Here is a 21578-nt window from a genome sequence, read left to right as displayed (position 1 = left end):
GGAGCATGAATACAATTATGAACATTTTTTCTATGGGGTATGTTAATTGGCCTTCACTCCTGGAGTTTGGGGAGGACTTGCTATGACACAGATAAGAAACAGAAACACTTGGTCTGTTTGTCTTCATTAACTATAGTCAGGTAATGGCATTGAGTTTGTGAACACACCTTTGGAAGGTACAATACAACATATTACAATAGGCTCACTTACTGTATAGGCTGTCCTTGTTTTACTGTTTTCTTTTTCAACACCACACTTTCTGCACTGAGCCATAGACCACAGTTAACCAGCGACACAATCTCACACTATAATTTGACTTTTACTGTGCTTGTCCTTTCAGCTGCTACCTGCTGCACAGGCTTTGCAGCTGGAACATTTACAAAATCACAAGGGGTCATTGTATCATTCCTCAGTTTCACCACTAAATTTTCTTTCACACCACTTCCTTTCTCTCTCCAAGATCTCCCGTCCATGGTTGTGCTACCCGTTTAAGTCATGAGCTTCCCTCTTCGTTTTCTTCCTTCCTTCTTGCAGTTTTTCACTCTGAGCGATTGTCTTGTGATCTTTTAAATATATTTTCAATTAGAACTGCTTTTATATTTCTCTGCTTTTTTCAATATTCATATATTTGCTATATATTTGAATAGAAATATATATGTACATACTTTTGAAAACAAACATATATCATATCTTTTTCTTTTTTCTATTGCGAGAGCCCTGATGTTACGTTTTACCATTGCAAAACATTTGGAGCAACTCTTTTTTTTGGAACGATCTTTGTCATGGGATTAAGCTTTGGGAGAAAAAATGGGAAAACAAAATAAACTTAAAGTTAACAGGTACAGTACCATGCATAAAGCTAAAATCAATTTCAGCAAGGCGGAGGGACTTGAAAACACATCTTTTTGTTTTGAAGACCACTTATTTCTGAAGAAAAATGGTATCTCTCTCATATGTAAACCCCTCTCTGTTCTCTAACACAACTGCAAATTCTATTAACACTTGATCTCTCTTTCTATAATCTCAAAGTCATTGTCCTTCATAAATTCAATTCAAAGATCACTTCATACAAATATGACTTTTCTTGTATACATCTCTATAAATTTGCTGTATGTTTGCAACGTGTCTGTCCAGTTGTCATTGAACGTCAAATAGCATTTCTGCCTGTCTGTGCATATTAGACCTCATCTCTCAGTCTTGTCTGTCTTTAACTAGCCCAGTATGCTAGCAGTAGGTCACAGTGACACTGTATGGATATGATGGGGGACTGGGTGGGTAGAGGTGAAGGTAGGGAAGAATAGAAAGGGATAAAGTGGACACAGGTACAATGAGTTAAACAAGGAATAATGGTTTTGTGGCACCATGATGAATAGTTAAAAGGGTCTCTTCCTTCTTAGTTGTGAGGGAGCAAAAAAGAGAAAGAGAGAAAGAAAGGAACCTCTTTCTTATCATCTGTAATTTATCTCTTTTCAACCCTCTTAAATATTTCTCATTTCTGAAGCAATGCTGTCAATTACACTTAACTAAACAAAGTTCAAAATGCTGGACCAAATTAGGATCATAGTGTTACATCGTCATCATCATTACTGCCACTGTATCCCCTTTCACAGGTACAAAATGAACAGTGGTGGTTTGGGGGGGGGGGGGGTCAGTTTTGACACAGACGTCTGCCCGAGAGGTCAGCATACAGATTGATTTTAAAAAGGTCCACTGTTGGTGTGTGCCTGCCACATGTATACCTATATATATTTACACATATACACCCACACGCACACACACGCAGGCTTGTGAAGGTTTCTGTTACTTGGATCCATTCTAACCTTTTCTTAGTGCACATGAGATTATATTTCCATCATCAGGAAGAAAACTGAAAACTTCTGAAAAAAAAGGTTTGGATTCACCTTTCATTTGATGATACTTGACATTTTTTATCTTTTCTGCTGTTTATAAAAGCATTGATTAAGACCACTATACTGTGTCATCCATTGCATGTATAAGAACATTCTCCGCATCTCAAAACTGGCATTGAGACAACAGTCTTTCCACTGCCTCTAATGTATGAATCCATGATGGAGTAACCTCTCAGAGCCAGTGTAACACCAAGGCTGGTGGTTTATGCATACAGTAAAAGCATCCTGCCATGGCACAATGCTGTGATATGAGCTCTTCTTCCATCAGAGACCAGAAAAGTAACACATTTAAAAACTTAAAAACCTCAACACCTGTGTGAAACTCAAGCAACCTGGTTCACTCTTCTACTGTCTTGATCCCAGAAAACAAGACAGTGCACGTGGAAAGCATTTTGTGCATAAGTACTGTGTCTTTACCAGAAAATGAAAATATGAAGTGAACAGATAAATCATTTATGTTTTGGCAAGTGATTTCCAGGGTGGTGAAATAAGAGATAGAGAAAGATGACACAACAGTAATAGAAAGCAATCAGGCAGAAAGAAAGGCAAACCCCTGTGCTGTGGAGACCGAACTCTGACCCCTTCATACAGCAGTGTCAATGGGAACCCAACCAGCCCCCTGCAGCCTGGCACAGCGCAGGCACTGACGGGTCAGCTGGGCATGTGTATGTTCCTCACCCCACTTTTCAATAGAGGCTCCAGGAAAGCGCTGGCTTGACCAGTATTCTATTAAGAGTTACAGTGACAGGCCGCAGTGATGGCAGGCTACACCAGTGTGTAGGACTTGGAGTAGGCACCTGCCCCTCCATCCCTCTGCTTCTGTAGTCTGCCTAAGCCCGAGGAGCTGCTCTCTAGGAGAGAGTCTCTGGATCCTCCCATCTTGGAGGAGGATGAGGAGACACCTCCAGGGGTCCCTCCTGTGGCCCCTACTGCCCCACATCCACCGGAGGATGATGATGCCCCAGCAGCTGCAGCAGCAGTAGCAGCAGCAGCTGCCGCTGCACTTTGGGCCACTGAGGCAGAGGAGCCAGGCATGGTGAGAGTCCTCTGGGGAAGTGTGGAGCTGCTAGAGCTAGAAGACGCCCCTCCACTCCCACTACCTCCACCACAACCTCCTGTTGCTCCTCCAGAGGAAGCCCCAGAGGAAGTGAGGTTGGAGAGGCCAGAGTGGCCCATGGTTAGGGCCTGCTGCTTTGCAGAGTCCATAGTCACATGACGGCCCTGGGTGTGGTATGCCCGCTGGGCCAGGCCACGAATAGAGGCTTCACGTGGTGGAACCACTGGACATGGGTCATGATGCTCTGACTGCTTTCGGAAGAAGGGATCTGACTTCATGTAGAGGGGTAGGTTGCAGTAGTCACCTGGAGGGAAAAAGTCAAATTGAAGATGACAGGAAAAAGCTAGCAAAAGCCAAAGCATATAGATATTTCTAGCACAATTTGAACCATATTTGGTTCATATTTAAAGCCATTTTAAATTCAAAAAGCGAAGTGAAGGTTAAAAAAAAATCATGGTTTGGTGGAACTACTTACTCTTGGCGCGGTGTGGAATGGGAACAGCTACATTCTTGCCACGATCATAGTCCTGGGGTTTGGGTGGTGAGGCAGTGAAACGGCAGATACCAGGCTCTGACGGTGTGCTCATGGACGTCATGCTGTCTGCATTGTCATTGGTTCCTGTGGTCATCTGGTCAGATGAGCTGTCAGAGATAAAGCACTCTGTAATCTCAAACTTGGCATGCTGCAGGTGTTCCTCCAGCTTGGCATGCTCATATGCTCTTGCCAACTCCTCGTAGGTGGAGGAGGCACTCTCTGTCGACACCATGCTGTTACGTCCCTTATCTATAGAGAGAAAGGAAAAAGTAAAGGAAAGCACATTCTCTCCAGTTTTACAAATGATTTTTGAGGTGTAGCTTACTGCAAAAACACATTTTTCCTCACTATTGAAAAATAGCCTTACTTATATGTGCATGTTAATGGCTGTAAGTGTCATTTCACCCATGTGCAAACCTGTGTCCTGTGAGAGGCTGGCGCTGTAGCTGTCACTCTCTGTGACAGTGATGCCATGCTGGGAGCCAACTGTGCGCCAGTCTGAGGTGAGAGTGCGGGCTGGCGTGGATGCCTGACACTTGGTCAGAGTCCACTGACTGGAGTAGCGATTCCTGATGCTGTGGGCTGACTTAACACTCTTCCTTGACACTGGGTCTGGTGGTAAGCGGATGAAGAAATAAGAATGATGTGTATATGTACAGAGGCTGTTTAAAGCCAGAAAAATGAACAAGCATTTGCAAAAAACCAGACTCATTGTCCCATTCTGATCCATGGTGGATTTCAACAGACCAGGAAAAAATGCAGGTCATATGTGAAGACACGATTCATTAATGATTACTCATGTCATTTACAGTACATGGTCAAGAAAAAAGAGCAAATAATCAAGCAGAAATTCCAAGAACTTCACAGTTTATGGAATGCTTACACCACAGATTTACTGTACCTTATTATGAGAAATGCATTTACTTCAGCGATCACTACTGTACTGCCTAAATTGGTTTAAGCTTTCACTGATAAAATGGACAGCAAGGAGAGAGAGCACTTACTGGTTCCTGGCCTGATGTCTGACATGTCAATCAAAGGACCGGTGTTCTGGATGAGAGCGGGGTGATGGACAGACACACCTGTGCAGAAGCTCTGAGGGTTCCCAGTTTGATTGAACTCTGTGTCTGTCACAGGGATAGTGGCTTTGTCCTCACCTATTAGAGATAGAATGAATGTTTCAGAAAAGCAGCTACTGCGGGTTAAAAACTAAATGACAACTATAAGTCTGATGCCTTCCAATGTTCATTACACATTTGACATACAAATAATTTGCTCCAACACTGATACACAGACATGTGAACACACACACACATGAACACAAGCACAAAAACTCTCTGTCTCTCTCTCTTCCTCTCACCAATTTGCTTGATGCCCTCTTTGTCTTCAATTAGCAGCTGCACTCTGGGGATGTCGATGTGTAACCGTGGGCCCTGAGGAGGTCCCTTCACTGGGGTGTCAAAGCTGCGGTTGTTTTTACTACTCCCGATAGGGGCACACACAGACAAACATTCATGGTTTTGAGAAATTGTTAAAATAAGGATTTGTGAAGTGGATTTTGAGTTACACTAAATAATACTTGAGACTGATTTTGTGAGAAGGACTAGGAAATAGCAGTCTTACCTGATCAGCATCTCTGCCAGGCTTTTGGCATCTAGAGAGGGCAGAGAACATGAGGGATTATTTATTTTCCTGACATCCAAATAAATATTTTAAAATAAATGCAACTCTAGAGACTTCATTCAGCAATCTCTCTGAAGTCTGTTTCTGCTTCAGGAATCTCTGATGACTGCTTTGTTTTTATTGCCAAGTCATTCCTACCATTTTTCTCTTCTCCTCTCCTTTTAATTATTGTCTCACCTCTTAGTCTTTTTAGCCTCTTTTCTTTGCGTTTCTTGCGAATGATGAAGAGGAGTGCAACACCCAGAGTGACCAAGATCACAGGACAGCCAATTGAAAACAGCTTCTTGACATCGTCATTCTTTTCCAGGGGAGATTTGATTGGTGGGATTGTACCTGCACATAGGAAGAGAAGGGTTTAGTTTAAATGACACTGATTTAAATGGAATGGCAAACAAAGAAAGTCTTCTACTTACTGCCATCATAATCCAGTGTTGCAAACTGGGAGCTCTGGTTGCCACAGCCAGCACTGTTACAGGCCTTCATCTTCAGTTCGTACCAGGTGGCTTCACGCAGCTCTGCCAGGAACACATCTGTGGTGGCATTGGTACGCACACTCTGCCAGGTCCATGTACCTGCAAGAGACACAAAAACCACTGATGAGTCTAATTTTTTTTTAGCTTTCCAACAAAGACACAATACAAAAATGTATTTGTTTTGCATTCTTTGTCAAACTAAGTGTTCTTTTCCCTTTTTTGTGCAATATATTCAAATATTAACAACAGCAAACTGGAAAAGCAGTGACAAACCCTTTGGTCTAAACTCTAGCGTGACAGCGCTGATTGGACAACCTCCACTGGCCCAACCCTGCAGGTTGAGGCGGGCGTGGCTGGAGTTGATGTGGGTGAAGACCGGCTGATCCTTGTTGAACTGGGGCTCTGTAAAAGAAGCGACATCATGACATGTTTTCCAGTGTGTGTTCAGATTAATAGAGAACTGCATGTGTTGTACCATATTCTGTAGCAGGTATTACTTGTTTTATGGAGAGATGGGGAAACATAAAACAACATAAGCAGACCTACAGTATGTGATTCAGCAATATCAGCGTCTTGCTTAGTAACTGAACAGTGTCTATGTATTACTGCTAGAAAAGAAAACTAAGTAACTAACTAAGTACCTTTACAACTAAGATACATAACAGGATTGAAATTAAAAACAAATTCAAGGTGGGTGATCCAAAAGTATATTACTAAATGTATCAAATATCATTTGATTATAACCATAAATGTATAAATAATTACAGTTTTTGATGCAATCACCCAAACATTGGTGATAGAAAGTAGCACCTGTGATACAAGAAATGCTATTTTTATTGTTTTTTCTCATTGAAATGATGACACTGTAAAGAAAGTAAATGTGTTCTTAAATAACAAATGACTATACTTATAAGCACCCACAAGGGGTGAATTTTGATGCTTTAGATAAAGACAGGAGCCATTTGAATCTGTATTGTTCTCTGTTGATATGAAGCTTAATGTGTTCTGATGTTTTTAATAATGTTGGATGAATGCTATTGATTTGGAGCTTCACTGTTGACTGTATCACACAGATCTCTCACATGTTTTTTTCTGATTAGTTTTAGTCTATCAAGATTATCATTTGAACGGCATGTAAATAACCTACCATATTCCCTTCCAGTTGGAACATGATCAAAAGTGAACCACACTTCTCCTTTTCTAAACTCCTGTCTAACTAAATTCCTACTCTGTGTGCATACTAACTTCCACACCTCTTTACAGCTTGATGTGGACAGGCAGTCCACACCTTTACTTGAAAAGTTTACAAACTTTTATGTAAACAGTGTTAGAGCTCTTACCAATCGGATTTATTTGTCGTTTTAATATCTTTCACCCATTTCTATCCATTTCTTCATCTACCAGTCCAGACTTCTCACCTCGCCCGTGTGTCTTTGCCTCAATGATCTCGCTAATGCGTCCAGCTCCAACACTGTTCTTAGCAGCCAGCTTGACTTTATACCAGGTGCCACAGCGCAGGTTATCCAATTTAAAGGAGCGCTCACTAGAACTGATGAACACGTCTTTCCATTCCTCTGTGTTGTCAACAGAGTACTGCAGCACAAAACCTGCACACACAGACATGCAGACAGAAAAATTATTTTCTTGCATATTAAACAATTGTCTCTTTTTTTACCATAAAGATGAATAACTCTTCTTATACTAACCCTACCAAGCTTCATGGCACTGGTACCTCTATTGTCCACTGGATGGCAGTGTCAGACTGTATTTCTCTTGCTCAACTAAGCTCAGATTGGAGGACGGTCTAACTGTTCTCTTTCTACGCCGCCATTAGTTACCTACAAACCCCAAGACTGGGATGGCGCTGACTGAGCATCTATGCAAATGAGGGTATGCAATATGGTGACTGTTTTTATAATCAGCTGCCTTGGAGAGCCAACTCCCTCTTGCTCTGAGACACTTTCCATCTAATCCTTCATCTCTGCCTGTCTTTCCTTCTGTCTGTATGTAATTATGTATATGTGAATGTCTCTCTGTCTTTGTTTCTTTGTACTCTATGTATCATCTCTCTTTTTTCTTCCTCTCTCTCTAACAGATGGTACGATAAAGTCCAAAACATTAGAAGGGTTAACATGTGCAGATCCTGCAGTGTTTGTTTATAAGTTTTATAGTCACCCTCTGTCTGTCACAGAACAGGAGAGAGCACAGAGGAACATAACAGAAGATAGCAGCAAGAACAGTACAGAACAGCACAAAAACAGATCAGAACATAACATAAAATTTTACTAGCCTACAGGATTTGATTATTTATTTCCTTTTTTTAATTACAAAAGCTGTAAAAAGAAAAAAAAAAAGCCTCAAAATCAGCTGAGTTTTTTTTTTTTGTAAATGTGCCACTGTTTTTTATCTGAAAAGGAATAGGCTGCAGATGCCACTGCAGTAGTAATGCAAAATAGATGGTTGATGGGGAACTTCAGCTGTGCCTACTGCTGACACTGTACAGATGGCTTCACTAACAGACAGGCACTTTGGTATACATACAAGATTAGACAAATACTGAGTGGTGGCAATTCATGTCAGTGAAAGCTTCTCATCTAACACAAACTGTGTGTCTCAAAGTTTTTATAGCATGCAAATTCACGTCCTCCTGGCAGTAGGCTGACCCACATGAAAGACATTGCTACAGCTTTAAATTATATTAGACCTAATGGTTCAAAGACTTGTTTTTGAATGTGCTGATGAAAACTTCTTCAGAGTTTTGCAGCATTTTCTACTGTGATTGACATATATGGATAAAACAAGTCTTTCTGGGCACAGTTCTGTCTTTACTGCATTGCCTTGTGCTTAATAGTCTCACACAGGTATTAAGAGCAACAAAGAGACAGGATATGGTTAAACAGACGATCCTGCAACACCCTCATGCTTACAAACAGCCTGAACAAAGAAAAGGGATTGAAATCACATTTGCATGCACACCCACTGAGGCGCACCCACCATGCCGATCTTCACACAGAAATCACCAATAATCAGATAATCAAACAGACACATAGTTAACAAGGAAACATAAAACCAGGACACCAATCAATAAACTAATAGATCAGTATGAATACAAACAATGTGCCAGGTAAAAGACAAAGAAAAGGGGACATCTGAGAGTGGGGTAGAGGAAATTTTGTCACAGCCACGTTATGCAACAGCAACTTATTTTACGTACAACAAACACTGATGTGATATGCAAACAGGGAAGATTCCATACTGTGTAATCTTTAGACACATTGGCTGGCAGACCATAGATACTGCAGATAGAAGGACAAGAAGACAGAGATGTAGATATATAGAAAGAGAACACCGTTGTGCAGGGCCAAGTACCTCTGATAGAGCTGCCTCCATTGTCTCCTGGTATCCAGGCTAGAGTGATGGAGGAGGTGGAGGTAGTGGAGACAGTTAGACGCGGCTGGTCTGGAGGGACTGAGAAACAGACAAACAGAGTTAACCGCTCAGTATTACTTGTAGTTATAATATATATTTTTTAAAAACTGTAGTTTATTTTTGGAGAAATAATGTACTTGCTGTGAAGAAGTATCCTGTGTATTTCATTTTTTCCTACCTTGTACTAAAAGGTTGACTATGATAGTGTCAAAGCCCAGTGTGTTGGTGGCCGTGCAAGTGTAGTAACCAGAGTCTTCAGCTTTGACAGAGCGCAGCACCAGTGTGCCGTTGGCCAAGATGAGACGCTGTCCGTCAAGAGACACTGGGATGGCTGTGTCCTCACTAACAAAGACAGAAAGAGAGACTCATGACATCATAAGACTTCTTCTACTGTAAATGATGAGATATTAATTATAATTATTCAGCACAAGCTGCAAAATTATGATGTTAACATTACGGTGGACCTTTGTGTTGTTCCTGTAAAAGTTTGTATTCAGAGCTAGATAATTACATGACCAATGTGATCCAATGTAGCAACACATAGCCTCTGTAAACTAAAATTATTTGAGGAAAATTTACGTTATAGTAAACTCATTGAAATCTACTCTTAATATTACAGTAGGACACATACAGCTTTATATAATATTTTTACTTAATTCAATTTATAAAGGATTTTCACCTGTCTTTGGTCCATTTTATGGTAGGTGTTGGTTCTCCTACTGAGCTACAGGGCAGTCGCACCTCCTTCATCCAAGGAGTAGTCACTGTACCCCCAAATGACAGGATCTTAGCTGGGGCTGATGGAAGATGGACAGAGGAATGTAAAAATCACAGGTGTATGGAGACAGAGAAATTGAATAAAAATCCATTACAACTACTGGAATAAACACGTGAACAAACACAAAAAGGCCTAATTAATATCTACCAATAAGATAATCAGATGACCTATTATGCTAATTTCCAGCTCTATATTTTTACTCTGGGACTCCACTAGAGAAGCTTTGCATGATTCACAGTTCAAAAAACACCATATTTATCTTATACTGGCCCTTTATGCAGCCCCTCAGTTCAGCCTTTGTCTCAAACAGGCAGTCTTAGCTCCTGTCTCTTTAAGGCCCCCCTTCCAATGAGCTCCACTCTGTTCTGATTGGCCAGCTTTCCAGAAGCCTGCCAAAGGGCAGCCGTATCAGAGTCATGTTAAGTTACTGCTGATGAAAACCAAACATTTCCTGCTTTACAACATATAGAGATATTTGAAGCTATTTGTTCAGCGCATCAGTTAGAAATAATGCAGGGAGGAATAGTACAAGCAGAAAGAGCCACAGTGATGATGTTTGATGAAGAGCTGCAGATGACCAGCACACCTCCAATAGGTAAAAAACTTATTTTACTTTGCTGTGCTGTGTAATGGAAAAACATTCACAGCGTGCCAGCTCAACTCAAATTATGGCTCGGTGTGACTGCCCCAAAACAATGGAAAAATGCCATAATGTTAGCGGACCAGTGAAGTTGTGCGCTGTGCATGGAGCAGATGACCATATAAAGAAATCCGTCATGAGCCAATGTCGGCTCAGGCTGAAAGTAGAAAGAAATGTTGGAAACCAAGCATTCAGAGCAGTCTGAAGCCATTATTTGACACTTTGGCCATGTTTAACATGAACATCCGCCTTTGTAACATTAGATATGTGACTGAAAATAAGGAAAAGCATATTAGATTCCCTTTAATCTTACCATTGTCAAATAAACAATGTTCAGACCCAATAAACAAATGCTGTGGAGGTTTGAGCATGTCTTGAATCAATACAGAAATGTGATGGCTGATATGCAATGCATACAGTGATTTGCTTTCTATTTTGGATTCTTTCAATAAACAGGATTTACTAGAAGGAAATGTGCAATTTATTTTCTGTGATTCACAGCTAGTAGAGAAGAAATCTGTGTTAAATGTGACGTGATGTGAAGTATTGAGTGGGCAGGCCTGGAGGACACTGCCTTTTACAGCACCCAACCATGCAAGCACACACACACACACACAATCACTAGCAAACCTTTGCACCCAGCAGTTAAAGGAACGAATAGATAAAGAAAAGGATAACACTGCGGAAAGTGCACTCTATTCATTCTTACTCCCTTATTCTTCCTGTCTTTTAATCCAGAGCCTATTGATTTCACTGCCCTCTTCATTTTCTTAAACACTCTGCCTCTCTATTGTCTTGTGTATTAGTTAAGTCTGCTCCTGTCGTATCATTTTCTCTACTCCTTTTTTCCTCCCTTTTGCTCCCCCGCTTATCATTTCCCTGCTTCAGGGCAGTTTATCTGGTGGCCTTTGAACTCTGAAATCAATTGCACACCTTGCTCTGTTGCGCAGAATCAAAACAGGCAGTAACACAGAAACAGAAGGAAGGTTGGAAAAATATGCAGAGATGGGAAATATAGAGTGAGTGACAGAGACAGAGGGATTCACATGATTCACAAAGTCATGAGGGATGTAGCAGAATAAAATGTTGGCATTGTACCTTGTAAGCTTTTTGTGTGTCATTTAATGCTGCATTAAATGGCCGTTACCAGTTGAATAATTGTGTTTAATGGTGTGACAACGTTGTGGTTAAGGTCTGGTTAGGTTTAGGCACAAAAAACACAAGGTTAGGGTTAGGTTAGGGTTAGGAAAAGATCATGGTTTGGGTTAAAATACCCGGTTTTGTCACCAGAAAAATGGCTGTAAATGTCCTGACATCTCGCTAAAAATACTTCAAAAATAATTTGTTGGTTGAAACGGGAAGCATTGGTCTCGAACAGTGATCTCTGCTGCTTTGATGCTTTGCATGCATGCAACTAACTACAGTATCTAGCCAACCACCCAACCTGCCTCCTCCTAACTCTGAAATGAGCTCATATAGATGTCATCTGAACTACATTACTTTCCCTATGATATGAATTGTAGAAATGTTGATATGCTACGTATTGAACGTATTGAAACACAGAGATTAAACGTATCTGTGGTTTGCAGAAACATACAATACCAACATTTTATTCTGGTGATTGGTCTGGATGTAGAGCAAAACATCCTTTAAAAATGTTTATTTTTAGTACATGGTACTGTCAGTAAGAGGCTTGAAGAGGAATACAGAACTCTGTCAGTATCAGTGTCATAAAAGTTTTAAAGAAAGAGAGATTGCAGAGGCAAAGAGAGACAGAACAAGCATATCATCAGAAAACAGTTACTATACTACAGGATCTAAACAACCCCGTAAGCTTTGATTTGGTGAATGGAAAGTCTAAAGACTTTTAGGTGTCTAGGTTAAAATCTGGCTAAATTTAGTTGGAAAGGGCAAGCTATTTTTACATAACTACTGCATTTCAATGGTAATATTTCAATGTGTAGCAGATTGTAACAACAGGTTGAAATACAGTCATTGAAATGCTATTGAAACAATAATTATAGGTTTTTTCAACCAAGTTAGTCCCAGTTTTAACATAGATATCTTTTGACCTGCAAACTGCCAAACCCCACAGCATCCAACCTCTCTACTGTACATTATGTCTCTTATTATGAACCTCTGTTTCATATTGTGGGACTCACCCTTGGCTGCTGGCTCTACAGTGACCTTGTCGCTGAAGTTACCCCGGCCTGCAGTGGTGACAGCTGCAGCCCAGATCAGGTACTGCTGTCGGTGGTTGAGGTGGGTGATTCGGTAGAACAGTAGCTCTGGATTGGCTTCATACTCACTGGGCAGCTGAGAAGAGCCAAAAGTAGCAGGAACTTGTTAATTTGGAAAGAACTACAGTGGGAATGTGTGAGTACCTGTCAAGCAACTTCACATGTCATGTAATATTGTATTACGCCATAAATATTATAGACATTTTATACAATCATATTAAAATATAGAATTTTTCTTTTTGAATCAATTAAAAAATCTTTTTTCTGAAGCAGTTTTCTTTGGAAACAGGTGAAATTTTGTAAGACAATAAATTCTTTCTATAACAAAACAAAACAAAAATACATACAAATTCATACAAAAAACACAATAAAGTATAGACATTTTGTGTACATCATGTAAAGAATGAAAAGAATATGCACTGAAGAATTTCCATTTCTCAGAAAATGTGCATTTTTCTGTATGTGCTGAGCATCACAAAGCAAAATCTGGGTGATGCCAAACACAAGATCATTTTGTCACTTCACTGGAGAGGCAGACATAATGTGAAGGACTGAGTGAACATCATTCTAATGTGAACCAAGCCCTGTATTCTTCCCTCAAATCAGCGCCAGGAAAGGAGAGGAGAATGGGGTGGGAGGTACAGAGGTTCTGGGGAAGATTATGATAAAGCAAAACTGTGTGGAAGGATGAAGCTTGAGGGAAGAGGGGATAGGAGGCTTGGATTGGGGGGAGTAAAGCCCGCTCCCTCTCCTCCTCTGTTCTCCTCAGGGAGGGCAAACAGAGATATGAGACGGAGGAAGACAATGGGGGACAGACAAATGAGTCAGTCAGAGATATCATGAACAGTCATACACTAATGAGGCCTATCTACTGCGGGCATCAGAATGACAGCGAGGAGAGGAGAGAAGAGGAGAGGAGAGGAGAGGAGAGGAGAGGAGAGGAGAGGAGAGGAGAGGAGACACACACAAGCAAACACAAACTGACTGATACAGAAAACACATGCACACATTCGCACACACACTTGCACACACATACAGTGGCATACGTGACCTGGAGGTGGATGTGTAATTGCAGTGTGTTTAACCCAGCCATGTGTCTGCTGTCTAGACATATACGCATCACTGTCCCTTCAACACACACACTCACACAACACACAAACACTTTTTTTTACTGCCTGCCAGTCACTATTCACCTACCCACCAATTATACCCTTATTCCCTCAACTCCTACTCTTCATCTACTCCTCAGGTATCCTGACACTCAGGTACACACACACACACAAATCTACACATGCCCCCTCAGCAGTTCTGTTGGTTACTGTGCTGCTGGTCTCAATAGAAGAATGTGAGAAGAGAAAACACAATCACAAATTTAACACACACGCGCACCTAACATTCACTGTCGCCCTCTAAATCACATGTTTTACTGCACCTACCAGTTTGACACTAACTTACATTTCTGACAGACAGGCACTCATGCACAGATGAAATGAAGACTGCAATATAAGTGTCAAATAGTTTGGAGAGCCAGTAAACGCAGCAGACCAGTAAAACCTTGCGAAGAGATTGCAGTATTGCTGAGCTCTGTCCTAGCCTGCTGGGTTGTCTGCAGAATGGTTTATTCTGGGCAAATAGATTCCAGTATTCATGTTGTTTTTCACATTTATGAGCAGCCCGTCATGGAAGAATCCACTGGGCTTTTTATTACTTCCCTGTGTTCCCTGTTCATCATCCATTCCTCTTGTCTCCAGCCTCTCTGTATTTTCCTCTCTGCCTATCCTTTACCCCACTGCGCCATCCTTCCCTTCCCCTCCTGCCATCGCTCTTCATCCCTCTCTCTTCATTTCCCTGTCCCTGTCTCCCTATTCCTCTCCACATATCCCTGTCATCTCTGGGCCCACTCCTGGCTTTCCTTCCATCTATCCACCAATACCCCCCTCAGTTTTACATCCTCTATCTGCATTTCTCTCCCTGAATCACATGTATATCAATGTCTTCTTCTTCTCCTCGCTCCTCTCTGTACATTTGTCTCTATACTCAACACTGCAGGCAGCGGTATGGACAGATGGATGTATGGGTGGGTGGGTGAGTGGAGGGATGGGTGGATGGATGGATGGATGGATGGATGGATGCATGAATGGATGGATGGATGGATGGGGTAGATGGTGGGTAGATGTTAGGAGGAAGGGAGGGGGGAGTGACAGAGTGTGTGTTGCTGTAACGGATATTAAAATATTCCTTCGGCGTGGAGATAGCGGTGATCCGGGGAACGATAGAGCGAGATAATGAAAAGAGGAACAAAAGTACTCCCCGTGCGGTGTGTCTGACCCCCCCATCCCTCCTTCCTTCTCTCCAGTCGCACTCATTTACATAGTAATCATCCCGAACTCTGCATGGGGGCTTCAGAGAAAGAGAGACTGAGAGAAAGAGAGAGAGAGACAGAGAGAGAGACAGAGCTAAATAGATAGATAGATAGATAGATAGATAGATAGATAGATAGATAGATAGATAGATAGATAGATAGATAGATAGATAGATAGATAGATAGGGAGAGTGAGAGAGAGAGAGAGAGAGAGAAAGAGACTGATTTGTGAATGAGGGACACTAAAGACAACAATGTGCTGTATGTATTTTTCTAGATAGGTACATTTATATAGTGTGTGTGTGTGTGTGTATACGTGTGTGTGCAAGCAGTATGTATTTCTCATTTTTGAATTCACACTGTCATAAAAACATGAGTTGCATAAATTCATGCAACTCTATATGCATAGTGTGATACATTTATGAGTGTGTGTATATCCGCGTGTGTGTGTGTGTGTGTGTGTGTGTGTGTGTCTGTATGTAAGTGTGACTGTGTGTTTGCTGTCGGCTTGTTTTCTGCCCCCGTTGATGAACAGATGAGGTTGTCCTGGCAACGTGATGAGACGCAGATATGCAAATAAGGCTGGAGGGTGAGCTTGCACGCACACACACTGCGGTATGAGGAGAGCTCATTTCACACACACCTCTTGCTGAGACTGCAGCACTAGACCACACACACAGATACACACACACACACACACACACACACACACACACACACACACACACACAAGCACATACACATACACACACACACAAACACAAATGCAAGAACATCATAATCAAATTACTTTATTTCCATCTTAGTGTCACATAAAATGTATAACACAAGCTATGTTCTGCATTTAAAAAGGACTGTGTCCCCTTCAAAACCAGCCATGTTTGGATGGTCTTCTTCCCCTTTTTTCCTCTTGCATTCACTTCCAAACAACTCTCTGCACCCCTCTTGTAACTCACCGGTTGGCCTGACCCGGGGCTGGAGCAGTAGATGGTGTACTTGCGGATGATTCCATTTGGCTTGTGAGGGGGTAACCAGGACACCACGACACTACTGGCGGAGGAGGGCACAGCTTTGATGCCAGCTGGGGGTCCAGGGTCTGAATCATAAATGGGAGGAAAGAGATAAATAGAGGGCAGAGTAAAATGTGAATGTTATATTTCTCTGTATGGTCAGTAAGCCAGACTAATAGTTTTAAGGTTGCACACCAGTTTTCAAAGAGACTTGACCATTTGTTAGTGATGGTACCTGAAAAAACATCCAAAAACATCCATGTGCATCCATTAGACTGTTGGTTCAATAGTTGTTACTCCATACTTTAGCCTACTGTATTTGATTTACTGTAATGTAAATTAGGAAAATTACTATTATTTTTTCTCACATTTTCAAGACAAATGTTTAGTTAAAAAACATAAAAATATGAGACAAGAAAACAGTAAGAGAATACAGGATGTAAGTATGACTGTAGTAACTGTAATAGATGCTGTGTTCATGTCATATGAATGCTAAGTAGATTGAGCAGGTTTTCAGTATGACTTCCTCATAGTTTTCATCTTGTTTTCATTAATATGTTTTAAGTATGTCCTCTCAAATGTAATTTTATATATAAGTGACCAACATGAAGACACACGACACAGCACAAGACAAGAAGGAGAACAGGACTCAAACAAACTGAAACACAAGGGGAGAAAAAGCAAAACAGTAACAATAATAACAACAACAATATAACAAACAAACAAAAAAAGCATAATGTTTGGCTTAGATTTTCTTATTGTAGTATGAAGGAGTGTAGGTAGATGTGTGTGTTTGGGTGGGTGGGTTGTGTGAACGATATAGAGAGGAGAAAGAGAGAAAGGGGGAGACAGTATTAACCAAAAGGTGAAAGATAGCTACAATGCTCTTGGAGGGCATCTTTGGCTGGACTCTAAGGACAAAGAGGCACCAGGGTGGATCTGGGGCGGGTCAGGTCAGGACAGCTGGGTCAGGGCAGAATTTTATGTATTTATTTATTTTCCTTAGTCTTCTATGATAGTAGATTGAATATATTTGGGTTTTAAACTGTTGACAGAAAAAGGCTATGTGAATGGGTCAGCTTGGGAAATTGTAAGGGCAATTTCCACTATTTTCTTACATTTTATAGACCAAACAATTAATGAGAAAGTGACTGGCAGGTCAATTGCTAATGGAAATATTCTTTAGTTGTAGCTCTTTTCCTTTTTTCTCCAGCACCTGTACCAACTAGAGTCTCTCTTGTGATTTTTCCCATTTGTATAAAAAACATTTATTTTCTATACTGACTGCTATTAACTCAGCAGTCTAACTACATTTAACTGTATGTAACTCATTCTATGCTTATGCTTAAACAAAGAGGGCCACATATACAATTCGTAGTGTATGCTAAAGTGCTAACATGGTGTGCTGCACCTAATGATCTACTAGGGAATCATGTTTTTATGTAAATGTTCTTATCAGGGATAATATGGTCATTACTTTAGGATCAACAACAATAGTCAAACATGTAGTGATTGTTTCTTGGTGTAACATTGATGATTATGAAGACCTAGAAGGTTAGAACATCCTCAGAGAATCAGACAACATGCAGTAATTTAAAGTACACATACTGTGATAAACACAAAAAACACAAAGTACTGTAACACATGTGCAGTCACTTAAACACACACAAATGCACATATTCAACAAGACCAAATGCATTGGCCCCAAAGGGTGTGGGGGCCACTGGAAAGGGCCTGAAAAAGAACTGATTAATAAATCTCTGTCTTCCTCACTTTTATCCTACTGTCTACTGTCTTTGCGTGTCTAAAAGACAGAGGCAGAGAAAGCCAGGCTGAGAACTGGATGTTTGTGCAATTCCACTGCAAACACTATTCCATATGCTGCAGACAGAACTGGGCAAAAGGAAGGGTGAGACCGAGAGAGGCAGAGAACATTGAACGTATGTGAAGAGGTTGCCTCTGGACACAGTGTCAACCCGCATCAGGGAGAAAGAGACACTCAGCTTGCCCCTGATAAACACACACAGACACAGACACAGACACACACACACACACACTCAAAGACTAACACAATGCACATATTTGAAGAGCTATTGCAGTGAGGCCAGCACATAAAATGGAGATATAGCGAGGAAGAGAGAATAAAGGCCTTTTCTAAAATGACACTTTTTAGAATCTCTGTGCCCCTCTCTCTTTTGCTCTCCCTCTTTCCCTTATTTTCTCCATCTCCAGACGCCTGCCTCCTCTGCTTGGCCCCAGGGAGGGAGAGGAGAGGCGGATACGGATGTAATCCACAGCCCGCCAATGTAAGCACAAAATTAATTCTCTCTAAGCCACAAAGAATTAATCCCTCTCCTTGTGCTGGGTGCTGCGCTAGACTTGCACACAAACAATAGCGCATGTACACACACATGCACCCGTACGCGCACACCAATGCTCACATGTACACATGCAAACACACATTCAACGCCCCCCTTCAACACATCCACATAATCACACGCACAGATCCACACCCTTAGGCTCCTTAACCACACACACACACTTTTTGGCTTCTTAATTCTCATTAGCACTGGTAATGGCACATCAGAGCACAAAGAGGTTTTAATCAGCAACCTCAGCCTTACAAAGACCCCCTCTACCCCCCCTGGCACTATGCCTCCCACACTGCAGCCTAAACCAAGAACAAAAACCCTTAGACCTGCCCTAAAGATGTGGTCAAATCAAATCACACATTATCATAGGTCAGTATGCTATTTAGTTTATCCGTGTGGAAAGATCTTATAAAATACGCAGATGTGGACTCACAGTCTTCGCGGGTCTGGATATACAGGACGTTGCTCCGGACCCCGTCACCAGCTTGGGTGTAGGCCAGCACCTGGATGCTGTAGTTGGTGAACTTCTCCAGGCCTCTGAGCTCTACTTGTTCTTTGGTGGTGGTGATATTTTGCATTTCACCCCACTCTGAGAAACAGGACAGAGAGGTGTTCAGACTAAGCACTGAGCAGTCACATTACACACAATCCAAACTGGGGCTGGTATGACAGAAACACTCAACACACCTCCGTCCGGGAAGACAGCCCAAAACACGACACGGTATCCCTTCAAGACTCCATGCAGTGTCATTCTGGGAGGTTCAGCCCATGTGATTACTGCCTCGTCGGATGTTACAGAAATGGCTCGCACATTCTGAGGAGGCTGGCTGGGCACTGGAGACGGTGGGAAAAGAAAAGGTCAGATAAGTTATCTAAACCATGTATCTTCAGTTATCTAACCGTATGCATTCCACAGTTTATTTCAATAGAAACCGACTGTTCATTGAAGCGTGAAAAACAATCGCAACCTTTTGAAGACTGAGCTAAATAATAGACAGATAAACTGGAAAGAAAATCAGTCTTTAATCCCTTAACAACCAATTTTTATTTAATTTCCCCTTCAAATACTGAAGCTTTAACGTTGGAAAAATCATCTTCAATGCTTGACAATATAATGTGTATTCTGTCAGCTTGTTTCAAATTCCTTTGAATTTATATGAGAGAATATTCAAACCCACAACTCCTATGGTTTTTCGGCTGCACCATTCTCACCATTCACCATCATTTTATACACATTTCCCACAAATTTAGCCTGACTTATTTAGGATCTATAAAAATTTTGGAATCTCCACAAAAAATTTAACTAAAGTTTTGTGGCTTTGAAAAAAGTTTAGCTGCACAGCATGAGTGTGTAATGACTGGCTCATCTCCTGGTCAGTTTAGTGTAATAATAATAATAATTAAGTTAATAATTGCAAAATATGTAGATTTTCATGTCAATGCAAAGGCTGCCAATGTCTACTAAAATGAGTACTGCCTTGGCCAGTTAACTAAATAAATAGATAAATAAACCCTCTCTGAAACCCTAAATGGCATTTCCATATCAAATCTGTTGTGAGTAAACAGGCTAGCAATAGATAAAAAGCCCATGACGTGTGTCCAGCCTGATGTATAGGACCATCTCTACAACCACCTTCTCTCTCTCTCTTGTACAAGCCTCCCTCTGTTTTCACCAGTCCAGGTGTCTCTTCTATTGGCTACCACTGACCATTAGTCTTTCAGGCTTTGAATAACACACACTGTTGATGATGAACAGAAGTCAACTTGTGCAAGAGGGAGGGGCAGGAAGAGAGGAAGAGAGCTGACTGAAAGACAGAGAGCAATGAAAGAAAGAGAGAGATTGGGCCAAGTCCACCAGGGAATTTCTCTGCAGCTGGTGAAGGGAGAGGAGGTGGGGAGGAGGATGGAGGAAGGGAGGGAAGGAGAAAGGCGGATTAAAAAAGTGAAACAGGGTTTTGCATGAATAAACCTTTGGGTTCTGAGTCTAAATAATTAGAAGGCAACAAAACATAGCACAGTTCCTCTATTCCTAGTCACACCTTTCTGACAAGAGCATAGTTGAAAGGATATGAACAGTATGCTTGTAACAGGAGAAAAGGTTCCTCCAAATTGTTGGCATTGGGGCTATGTGAGGCTGAATAGATGAAGGTAGGGGGTAAATATGAAAGGTAAAGACAAGAGTAAAGTAAATCAGTGCTAAGGTTGCTGATGTGTTAAAGAATCTAACATAAATAAGTCCAGGAGTTTACGGGAAAAAAAGATGGTGAATACAGGAACATAATGAAAGGCAGTTTTGGACTGGGGCTACAGGGAGGAGGAGATGGGGGTGAGGGGCAGAGGAAGAAGGGAGGAAGGGAGGAAGAGAGTTAAAAGCAAGGGGAGCAAGGGAAGGGCAGAAAAAAGATGAAAAGAGGGAGCAGAGAGACAATGCGCTCAGCTGTGGATAATTACAGCAGGAAGCTAGCAGAGGGAGAGAGAGAGAGACAGACAGAGAGACAAGCTAATTATAATTATTTTTAGTATGCTTGTTGTTATCACTATTATCATAATGGCCATCAATATCACTGTCGCCACGGTGACAGCCACAGGGAAGAGCTGGAGGGCTCTGTCTGCTCTGGACCAATGGGGCTCAGCCAACTGTTCACAGGGTGGACAAGTATGTATGTGACGTGTGTGTCTGTGTGTGTGTGTGTGTGTGTGTGTGTGTTTATATGAGGAGAAAAAGTCAGGCAATGATGACATATGATATGAGAGAGATTGTGTTTTTCCATGTACAGTGGATAATAGGTTTTTATACTGTAGCCCAATACCAAACAATAGAGAGAATCTAAAAGGAAAAATACAAAAAGGACAACATTAACAGAGAAGATGCAATCAGTTACATTAAAATCTCTTTTTTGCTATGCAAAATATGGATCCAGAAAGTGTTTCCTATCAATACTTTCACCAGGGAGTTGGTGGATGTTTTTGACCTCATACATATCCTTTTAGTTATTAAAATACATCAAAACTAACTTAACTTGTGGAAAGTAATAGGAAAGAATAATTAATTATTTTTTGCTCTGGATAGAGGTGCATATCTATGAATT

General features: G+C 41.3%; 1 protein-coding gene across 4 annotated transcripts in view; it reads right to left on the bottom strand.

Annotated features, from left to right (window-relative positions):
• Positions 1-632: 632 nt before the first annotated feature.
• LOC121899270 (Down syndrome cell adhesion molecule-like protein 1 homolog) overlaps positions 633-21578 on the bottom strand; it is a 105440-nt gene continuing 84494 nt past the window's right edge. For all 4 annotated transcript variants that reach the window (XM_042414982.1, XM_042414981.1, XM_042414983.1 and 1 more), the window contains 17 exons: positions 19177-19323; positions 18923-19078; positions 16064-16203; positions 12668-12821; positions 9767-9884; positions 9266-9429; positions 9028-9126; positions 7077-7265; positions 5932-6060; positions 5599-5757; positions 5363-5518; positions 5126-5156; positions 4863-4981; positions 4507-4659; positions 3920-4114; positions 3443-3751; positions 633-3271 (listed from right to left, as the gene is read on the bottom strand). In XM_042414982.1, the coding sequence (XP_042270916.1) occupies positions 2676-3271; positions 3443-3751; positions 3920-4114; positions 4507-4659; positions 4863-4981; positions 5126-5156; positions 5363-5518; positions 5599-5757; positions 5932-6060; positions 7077-7265; positions 9028-9126; positions 9266-9429; positions 9767-9884; positions 12668-12821; positions 16064-16203; positions 18923-19078; positions 19177-19323 (3014 nt within the window). In that variant the 3' untranslated portion in view covers positions 633-2675. The remainder of the gene's footprint in view (positions 3272-3442; positions 3752-3919; positions 4115-4506; positions 4660-4862; positions 4982-5125; positions 5157-5362; positions 5519-5598; positions 5758-5931; positions 6061-7076; positions 7266-9027; positions 9127-9265; positions 9430-9766; positions 9885-12667; positions 12822-16063; positions 16204-18922; positions 19079-19176; positions 19324-21578) is intronic.

The sequence above is a fragment of the Thunnus maccoyii genome, chromosome 6 (genome assembly GCF_910596095.1).
Source record: "Thunnus maccoyii chromosome 6, fThuMac1.1, whole genome shotgun sequence".
Taxonomy (NCBI): Eukaryota; Metazoa; Chordata; class Actinopteri; order Scombriformes; family Scombridae; genus Thunnus; species Thunnus maccoyii.
Note: the sequence above shows the minus strand (reverse complement) of the source record. Positions and strands in the feature narration are given on the sequence as shown.